Source organism: Cryptotermes secundus, unplaced genomic scaffold (assembly GCF_002891405.2).
Source record: "Cryptotermes secundus unplaced genomic scaffold, Csec_1.0 scaffold1182, whole genome shotgun sequence".
Classification (NCBI taxonomy): Eukaryota; Metazoa; Arthropoda; class Insecta; order Blattodea; family Kalotermitidae; genus Cryptotermes; species Cryptotermes secundus.
Genome location: NW_019737098.1, coordinates 288,176 through 298,843, shown reverse-complemented (window position 1 = coordinate 298,843; position 10,668 = coordinate 288,176). Strand labels below are relative to the sequence as shown.

Here is a 10,668-nt window from a genome sequence, read left to right as displayed (position 1 = left end):
TTGACGTAATAGACAAGGTGTCTCAGAAACAGATGTTGATATAACCAAGTTTTTGTGTGTATATATATATATATATATATATATATATATATATATATATATCCTAGAAATATTTAGTTAACTAAGAATATTGGCAGTGAGCATAAACGAGTAGCTGGTTCACACTGTATTGACTTTGGGGGACAAGTTATAGTCACATCTTAAGCACTCAGACCTCTGCTGGGTGCATTATGGGCCTCCAGTGTTGCTTAGGCTGTTAAAGAGCCAAAATCCTCCAGATCATCTTTACCCATGAAGAGCCAAATGCCATAGGTCTATGCCCAGCCAAGTGGAACACTGACATAATACCATCTTTTCGGCTGTTGGCAGTGGGATATCCCAGATGTGCCCCCTCTCATTCACCAACAGGGACATCAGACCTCCCACCAGTGGTCCCTGCTGGACCCATTAATGAATCCTCAGCTTCCCTCAGAAGGAACCATTTCTTGACCAGCCTCTCATGCTTGTGAGACGTGTTTTCTTCTTGATGGTCAGGCTGTTCATCCCCACAGAGAGGCCTCATTCAGTTTCACCCTCCTAGGCCCCCCATGAAAGCCCACAAGAGCTAACAGCTACTTCCCCATGGCAGCAGGAATGAACAGCTTGACCTGCAGTGCCTTCATCTCTTAAATTGATGATACAAGAATTCAGCTATTCTGTCATTCACTGACAGGGACAGCTAACTCCCCACCACTGACCTCAGCTGGAACTGTTACCGAGTTCCAGCCAACGTGTCAGTTCCTCAGAGAATAGCATCCTCTAATGGCCTGCTTCTTTGCTACCCTGTCCAAATCTTGATAGTCATATTATTCACCCCCTGTCAAGAGATCTCTTACAATCTTTCCCTCAGTGTACCCTCAGCAGAGCCATTGAGAGATCTGACTGTCTCCACTACAGCAGAAGAGTGAAGCACTTGATATCACAGCCCTTTAGAGCAGGAAAAAAAGCCTCCCCCTCCCCCAAAACATGCTGGCTACCCTCTGTTCCTTCTCCATGGCTAGCAGAGACCCTCCGTGGTCCCAGCTAGACCCATAATCGAGCACCAGGCGAGGTCTAGCACATAAGCCTGGAGCCTCCCTATACCCATTTCATCTGATGGCTTGGCCACTTCGTCTTGATGTTCAGGCTATTCACCTTTACCAGAGACCTCTTACAGTCTTGCCCTCAGCAGATCCTCACCAGAACCCTGAGGGATCTTGCTATCTCCCTGTGACAGTGTGCAGGCAGCCAGGCAGGATACCCAGCACATGAACCCTTCAAAGCAGGGAGATGGAAGCCCCCACATTCCTATTTGCTAACCTGTTCAGTTCTTCCTCTTGACTGTCATATTACTCACTCCCATCAAGAGCACTCCTTTAGTGTCACCCCCATTGTACTCCTCAACAAAGCTCCCAAGAGATCATGACTACTTCCTCACCCCAGCAGAAAAGCAGAACATAGGGACAAAGCCCCCCCGCCCAGAATATTCGCAGCAGGGACCCTTCAGCTGTCCCTACTATATGCTCCATAGACAGCCAGACCCCAGTTGAGAAGCCCCTCCCCCCAATTTTATTCCCCTGGTACATTTTCCAGTTATTCTTTCCAGTGGTTGGATCAGATTCTAGCAGTGGATCCTTTTCATACTTCCCTTTAATGGGCCGCTTACCAGGGCCCATGAGAGATTTGGCCATTCCCAAAGCAGCAGAAGAATCAGTAACTGAGGCTTCTAATGCAGTCAGTAGGAGATCTCATACCTGGGCCCTCCAGTGCAGGGGGATTGTTTCTTCCTGCAGGATACTGATAAGGGGAAAACTCTATTCCACCTTTGTTAGTTGCCATGAGGACCAGCAGAGAGCCCCTGATAGGGTTTGGATGGTGCAGGGAAATCTGACCCCATCTCCTCACAGAACCCTGAAAATTGGGTTGGGGTAGGTTGGCTTACAGTGGAATGTCATCCTGTAACCAAAAGGCACCATTCATCACACTACTCCCTCAGTGCTATGCATGCCTTGGCACAGTGTCTTAAACGTTACCTTAGGGCTCTACCACTCTTAGCCAGGCCAGCCCACTTCTGGAGACCACCATGAGGAGGCAGGTGGGGTGACTTCGTCCCAAGCTGGTTTTCTTGTGTCAAGATGTGGAAAACATACATGAAAAATATTGTATATTCATATTCTGACCATTTATTACACTTATGGAGCTTTGTTATTATATTGTGAATAAATCTGGAAATTTATTGTTTCCTCATGAATTTTAAGGTGGATGTAGAATTTGAGTAATGTCTGTTGACATTCATAGGGGCATACATGGTAGCATAGTTGGTTGAGGGGCTATGCTACGAGCCGGAAGGTCGTGGGTTCAAGTCCCGAAGAGGTCATTGGATTTTTTCAGTTGATCTAATCCTTCCAGCCGCACTATGGCCCTTGGGTCGACTCAGCCTCTAACAGAAATGAGTACCAGGAATTAATTAAATAATTTTCCTGGGGAGTAAAGCACGGCCAGCGTGTAAGGCTGACAACCTTACCGCCATCTTTGAGCCGATTGTCTAGATAATGTGGGACCCTCAACATCTCACAACCCTATGGGCCTTCACGGCCTGTTACAAGGATAGCTTTACTTACTTACTTTATATAAAGGAGCAGGGATAAGTCAGACTAGACTTTTGGGCTGGGCAACTGAGGAATCTGGGTTCCATTCCTGTTAAGGACAAGGGATTTCTTTTCTTTTCTCCACAGTATTCAGACCAGTTTTGGGGCCCACCTATCCAATGGGTACCAGGGACACTTTACCCAGGGGTGAAGTACCTGGGTCATGAAGCTGACCACTCCCCTGCATCTAGTGCTGTTGTTAAGATTGTGCGAAGTTGTACACTCTCCATTGCCCCTACCCCTCTCTCATGCATGCATGCATGCATGCGTGCGTGCGCGCACACATACGCACAGCCCCTTGCATTTTCATAGGGTCCTGTTAAATTAAGTACAGGGACAGCTTTACCTTTATGCATGATGATGTTCTCCAGTTATGGTTCTGTGTGACAGATTATGTTTAAATCTTATTACACATTTTCAGTTTGGTTTTTTCTAGGTTTTATATCATGCTGAGTTTGAAAAAGCAAAGGGAAAGTTCACACAAGTAGCAGATGATCCTGAAACATTACGGATCAAGCAGAATTCAAAGATTATCAGGTATACCTTAATTTCTAGTGCCTAATTTTCTCATGTATATGTTACATTTATGTGCTGAAGTACTTTGTATATGAAGAAAGCAGTCTTCTGGGATTTGGCACCGTGTATATGTGGTGTTAACCGACGTTTCGGAGGAACGTATCGCCTCCATCTTCAGGGTAGAAGAAAAAATATATAAGAATCTGCAAGCAAAGAGACCGTGAGAACCGGTAAAAGCAGACTGTGATACGTTCCTCCAAAACGTCGGTTAACACCACATATACACGGTGCCAAATCCCAGAAGACTGCTTTCTTCATAGTCACCGCCGTGAAAGCCTCAAATCTTACTTTGTATATGTTTTTCTAAAGGTTTGTGACAGTGTCTTGGCTTTGTCATGAGATTATATTCTTTGTATACTATCCATTATCTTACTAAAAGAAGAATGCATGGAATAGCAGTGAGCCTTAGCTGTATGTAATTAGTTTCATGCTTTAGGTACCCTTTATTTTTATCAAGCTAACTTCCAAATATACATTATCTTATCCAGACAGTAGATAATGTTAAAAGAAAATGTTCTATGGTATTCTCTATAATTAATATTTAATGAACATTCTTGCATCTGAATTTTTATTTCAATATGCAATATAAACTATTCATTTCCATACATTTAAATTCATCCATTCATTTACTTTTCTTACACAGTTTTTTATGTGTGCGCCTTCTGGTTTTATCTTGTTTTACTCGAAAGGTGTACAACATGCAAGAAATACAGAAGACATCTCAAGGGAATACCTGAACTGAAGGTGAAGATGTATTTGATTAAATTGCAATGTATGAAACATACCAAATTACTTTAGTCTTACCTAAACATGAATATGTGAACTATAGAAGTGAGCTATCAGCAGATCGCTTATACAATGTTTACACCTCAACCTGTTTCTCTTTTTCACATATTAGGATGTAATTTTTCATGAATTATTGAAACAAAAGTGAAATATTTCATGTAGGCATCATGTTTATTTCAAATTTCCCTCAGTTTACCTGAAGAAAAGTTCCATATTTTCCGAAGTTCACTCAGAGTTTCAGTTTGTTAGAATAAACACGTAATGTAAAGATGGTGGCCTGATGGCCTGACTTGCTGGTGTTTATTGTAGCAATGTGGCATACCATGGGGAGCTGGAGAAGAAGGCAGCAATGGAACAGAAGAGAGTCATGACAGGTGAAAATGGAGAAACTGATGGTGATGGTGAGTATCAGGAACTGAAGAATTTGGTTCAAGATGTAAAGAATGAAAAAGAAAATGGTTTCACAACATAGAAAATGTTTGGGAACTCTTCTTTATTTTGTCTTCAGCAAATTCTGTGATTGCATAGTTTGTATTTATATTACTGCAGAAGCAATAGAGTTTTTTTTCTAGTGTACATAGAGGACAAGATATTGTATATGTAAGGTATTTGTTTATGTTCTGTGCTTTTTTGTTGGTATGAGCTTTCTATCCTGCTAATCTGATGATAATATTCCTATATACACACTTTCTTTGTGTAAGTAAGTCTCTCAGTATACCTGTGGGAGGCATTTGTAACAAGTATTTTGTCCTTAAACAGAGAATTGTGTGCTATAATCATCTGTTCACAATCATTACATTTTTGCACACCTTTTTGAAACTACAAAAATAAGATACTTGTTCAGAATTTTATAACATTCCACACTGTATTGAAGCTGTGTCTGTATCTCTAAAGTAAATACATCAATATGCATTTGGTATTGACAGATATTTCCTTGTATTTTGATCTCCACCACCAAGAGAAAGCATTTTAGAATTACAGTTAAAACAGGTGTTGACTTTTATTTGATCTTCTCTAAATTCCATGTCTGACTGACTTTTGAAAGTCTTGATTTAGATGTTATGCCAAAAATGTAAGTCTTAATAGGGAGCTGCTTTTGTTGATGTGTGTTGTTCTAATCAGTTGTTGTACATCTGTTTGTGGTATAGCATGGCACTTTTATTGCTCTGGTTAGAAGTGATACATGCATTGAGTAAGGGCTTTTTGTAATCCGCAATTCAGTTTTGTGCCCTGAGGAGAATATTTCTGAGACATCCTGACCCAGACCTTTCTGCCAGCATGCTTTCCTACAGATGGCTGCAAGCAAAACCATACAAAGCTTAAAATTATTTATTGCTTGTAATGGGATCATAATTATTTTATGTAATCGTTAAAGCATATCAGGAAGATTTCTTGTGAATTGTTAAAATCGTATATTGTGTGAACTTTACAGCTGATTTGATAAAATTATTAAATTTGAATGCTACAAATAAAACTACCATGGGTAATTTTAAAACTGAAATTGCCTGACAGCAGTATGTAATGTCATTGCTAATTATAATTCATGTTGAAGCAGAAAGTGCTTATTGACTTTGTCCTGTCATATTAATATATTAACCCCTTTGTTTTTAATATTTATTATGTTTTAAGCCATGAGACCGTATTAAGGTTTAACCTGAAAATTACTGCGTCTCTGCTTGAAAAGGTGTGTGGAGTGTCCAGAATATATTCACAGCATCAGACAGGTTTCAAACATTTTTATTTTGCTGCTGCAGGGTGATTCACTTAAAAGAGGACCAAATTATTAATTATAATTCACACACTAGTTTACAAATGGAAACAAGACTTGATGAATATGTACCACAGTAAAAATATGAATTGGGTTACAGAAGGCGTCGAAATAGGTTTCCTCCCCTGGAGACTCAGGGTGACAATGCGCTCAGTGTTTACCAATGTTGCAGCCAGTGTGGCAGGAGAGATCACAGCAGTTTCGTTGGTAATGCTTCTTTTCAAAGCCCTCAGTAGTGCAAGGTTTGTTTTTTAACACCCTACCCTTCAGCAGATTGGGAACCCACAACTGGACTCAAACAGGCAACAGGATTTATATCAGAAGGAAGGATCTGTTGAAATTAAGCAGAGACCAATTAAGATGGGTGGTAGGATTACTTACTAGACAGTGCCACCTAAAAGGACACCTTTTCAAACTGGGATTGACAGATGACCCAACTTGTGAAAGGTGCCTACAAGAAGACAAATCAGCCACACATATCCTATCTGATTGTGAGGCCATAGCTTATTTAAAATTTCGTCACCTGGGTCAGTTTGTTATTGAACCAAATGACTTTTATGACGCCCCCAAAAATAAGTCCTACATTTCATTCGAATTGTAGGATTAATAAAGGTTGAAGGTCGCAGTGCAAGGGCAGATTTTATGGCTCACCCCTTACGCATACACATTCTACTACCCTTCAGCAGACACCACAGGAAGAAGTCCCTGGAGTCATGTCTGCAGAAGGGGTGACTGAAGTCCTATCAAGGTAATCCTATCCCCAAAGAAGCTCTTGATTTCTCCTAAGGCTAAGTTAGATGTGTGGGACATCACCTCATCTTGCTGGAATTAATCGACTGTCCATTACCAGTTATCCAGCTGATTCAGAAATTCTTGAAAAATATCAATGTAGATATTGGTATTGAAGTAGTACAGAAGAAAATTGGGCCAATTATGTGGGTACAAGACAGTCAATGTAAATACTTCTCATGAATGGCATGAGAATTTGCAGTGGCCCAAATATGCATATTCTGTGACTCGAAGTACCCAGCAGGTGAAACCAGGCTTCATCAGAAAACCATAGTGTTCTAAAGGACATTGTTTTGCCAAGTTTGTTTCATTGGTAAATAACTGCGTGATTTTTAATCATTCATTTGGGGCCTGCTGTGAGTGAGTTACTCAATATTTCAAAAATAAGATCGTTAGAATTATGGTTGGTGCCAAATCTGATATTTCATAAATGTTTAAGAGATTACAGATTGTACCTTTTCCACGTGAATATACTCATATATTTTCCATTGCAAACTGTGTTGTGAAAAACCAGGAGCATTCTTGAGGAAATTTGTTGATACACATTGTTAACACAAGAAGGAAGAATAATCTTCATAGGCCATCGCCACCCTTACTTGCTTCCTGCAAAGTGCATTTTATACTAATACGGAAATTTTAATAATTTACGTAATAATATTGTGAACTTTGTGAATGAAAATGTGCAGTTTATAGTTGCATTAAAATGGTACATCCACATTCCTTTTATGTCTGTTGATGAATGTTTAGTGTTCAGAATAGATTTATTATCTATTTATAATCATAATCCGGTCTAGAAAACCGAAATTAATGGCCGTGGGGATTAGTTGCGCTGACCATGCAACAGCCTCTATCCGCAACATAGTTGGCACTAAACTTCACTGACAAGCGGCGGTCGCTTGGTAGGTATGGTTTGCTTGCAGACTGAAATCATGGAGTTTTTTTTTTTGTGTGTGTGTTTTTTGTTTTTTATAATCAATACTTTTGCATGCATTGCACGTATTGTGTCATTATATGTGTTGTGATTTATTACATATCCTGTTGTCATCTGACAAATTTCGGTTCTAAGGAATGCAGCTTTGTAGGTGTATATGTACTAGGAGCTCTGCATCATTGTACTGACAGTGCATTCATAATGTCTTATATTGAAATAATACAAATCACAGGTTTCAAGAAGTTCTTTGAAAAAAGCATTTTTCATGAAAATTGCAACAGTTGACACTAGGGAGACTAATGCCAGAAGAATTAGTACTGTTTGCAGCAGATGCACAGCTACTCATAATCTCATGCAGCACCATTACAATTTTATTTTTAATTTCTTTAAGGAACTGCTGCAGTTACCAGATTATGTAGTGATCATTAACATCAAGCTTTCCGATGCTAACAGCATGAACTAGTGATTCAACTTATCACAATTCATATAATATGTGTAATACGAATTTGTATAGGTGATATTTAGAAACTTGTCATTAAATGTGTTGAGGTCAGTGAATATTCTTCTTCATTGTGTCTGACTGTCCTTTCATCTTGCCATGATGACAAAACAGCACAGTGAAGATAGGCATAAAATTCACTACCTAAGGCCCATCTGATGTTAAATTTCAGAATAGAAAAACAAATCAACTATCTTGTGTGTACCATAATTCAGGGTCAGTGGATTTGTTGATCACCTCAGTTTCTCAAAGAGTTAGAACTTTATTCACATGAGGGACCTGCTGGCAAAACAGCTACAATTTTAAACCATTTGGAGGTAAATAAAAATATGTCCAAAATGATCTGGTTGCTACATTTTAATACAGTTAAACTAAGACTGAACTTGTATTTAGCAATGGTATCTGTCCACTCACCTGGCTTATTTCCAGATTCTTAATATGAACTGTGCCCAAATATCATGTTTCTACATGATTGGACTTCCAAGTTTGCCAGCAAAATGTAGAAATGCTTTACTCAGTGCATCATTAAGTCATACAGCACTTTATGCATAAGGTGGTGAACACAGTTTTGAAGTGGACCATTGCATACTAACAGAAACCTTCGAGAATTACAGGTTCTGTTATATTAACTGTCTCCTTGGAACTGAACCTACCTTGAAAAACTGATAGTCGCTTACCTAGTCAGGAAATCTGCAGCCTTGCATGAAACCCGAAGATTCATTACTGCCTTCACAAGAGCCTGCCATAGGATCCCATCCTGAGACTCATGAATCTAATCTTCATACTCACACCCTGTTTGATAAAGGGTACAAATTATGAAGCTTCTCATGTAATTTTCTATTCCTGTTATTTCCTCTCTTTTAAGGTCCAAGTATTATCAGTACCCTATTCTCAAATCCTCTTGATCTGTGTCCTTCTCTTATGTGTTGCTTTGTGTTTACATGTTGCATATACGTTTCATCTCTGTCCATCGTAGCAGACGATTTAAACATGCCCCTACCTGTGCAAGTGCCTCCCCCTGCTGAGCCCATCAATCATCATAACTCAATGGGGGTGCAGTCCCATCATCACCACCATCACCATCATCATCATATGCCTGGAAAAATAGCGGACTACGACCCTTTGGTGGAGGCTCCCCGTAACTCCCCCTATTCAGCAAGACAGAGTGCTACTGTAATCTACACTTCTGACCAAGGCCCAGGTACAGCAGACTGGAACAGACTCAACTTACCTCAGAATATGAGTACATATATACATTTTTTGTAATACCTAGTGCAGTAGAAGTGGCTTCTGCTCTGTGTAATATGTATAAAGTAACATAGTCTGGTAACATTAGTATATAGCGCAATTTTAAGGTACAGCAAGGGGAAATATTTTGTTGTTTTTGTGCATCTCATAATGTTGTATATTATGAAAAATTATTGATATCAGTTTTGTGGTAATGTTGACTTTCATCTTTTGTATACATGTTCTGCATTTGTGATTATGTTACATATGATTAGGTGCATTTATTGAGATCTATGCCCCACCCAAACTTTGATATAAGGAATGAAGAGACATTACACATTGTTTCCACAGTTTATGGTCATGCCTGCACTGTAACAATTTTCTTAGAACCTACCCCTCCAAGATACCTTTTGATCACACAGTAGATTTTAAATAGTTATTCATGAATCCCTTTGGGTATCATATTGCTTCAGGGGTTTTGTCTGGAAATATGCATAATAGTGGCTAAAGGCAAATCCACAAAAGAGAGATTGTGGTTGCTCATGCACTCAATTTGGTTATTAAATTTCCCCACTGTTCCATTTGCATTCCTTCAGTTTTTTCAGAAGGAAATAAGATGCGCACATCATAAAAATTTAACTGCATTAGGATGGGTCAAGTTACTTGTGGCCTGAGAGATGAGAGGAGGCCCATAAGGCCGAAATTTTAAAAAGAAAATAATTGGGTTCATGTATTTGAAGTTTTCAAAAAGCATTCTGTGGTGTAATATATTTTGTGAACTACTGCATGGAGCTAACGTTCAGTGAACATGGACAACTTACATATTTTATGGTGTATGGTAGTTTTAGTTAAATGAATGATAGAATAATACAGTCCAATTTAGATCATTAACATCTTGACCAAGTTAGTTATCTCTCATGTTGAAACACCTCGATGTTTTTGTTTTTACAAGGTGGTTCAAATATGACCGGGACTGATTTTCTTTAAAAAACCATAATTGCCAAACACTTACTTGAACATGTCAGTCTTCAACGTACTCCCTTCCGGAGTCAGAACGTTCTGGAAGCATCCTGATGCCCTTTTCAAAAAAGCCTTGTGGTTGGCGGCGTATTCACTCCCAAACAGTCTGGATGACAGTGTCGTCCACAAACCGCATGCCTTGCAAGTCTGATTTGAGCCTTCCAAACAGGTAGAAATCACTTGGGGCCAAATCTGGACTGTATGGCAGATGTGTCAGAAGGTTCCATTTCAGTTTCCGGAGGGTTTCCATTGTTGTTTTGGCCGTATGGGGGCGTGCCTTNGTCTGAGTAATAAGCTGCATTGACTGTTGTGGCATCTGTCAGAAAGTCTACATGGATAACCCCCTGCCAGTCCCAGAAGAACGTTGCCATCACTTTTCCTGCCGAACAGCTCCTCCGCACTCCCC

General features: G+C 39.7%; 1 protein-coding gene across 4 annotated transcripts in view; it reads left to right on the top strand.

The window, feature by feature from the left end:
- The window catches only part of LOC111870215 (LIM and SH3 domain protein Lasp), a 73,182-nt gene that overhangs the window by 51,834 nt on the left and 10,680 nt on the right, over positions 1-10,668 (top strand). The window contains exons 4-6 of one of the 4 annotated variants that reach the window (XM_023862320.2): positions 3,103-3,203; positions 4,338-4,429; positions 8,995-9,258. In XM_023862320.2, coding sequence (XP_023718088.1) covers positions 3,103-3,203; positions 4,338-4,429; positions 8,995-9,258 — 457 coding nt within the window. Of the gene's footprint in view, positions 1-3,102; positions 3,204-4,337; positions 4,430-8,991; positions 9,259-10,668 lie in introns of all 4 variants that reach the window. The other 3 variants (XM_023862319.2, XM_023862321.2, XM_023862322.2) reach the window with 3 other exon arrangements.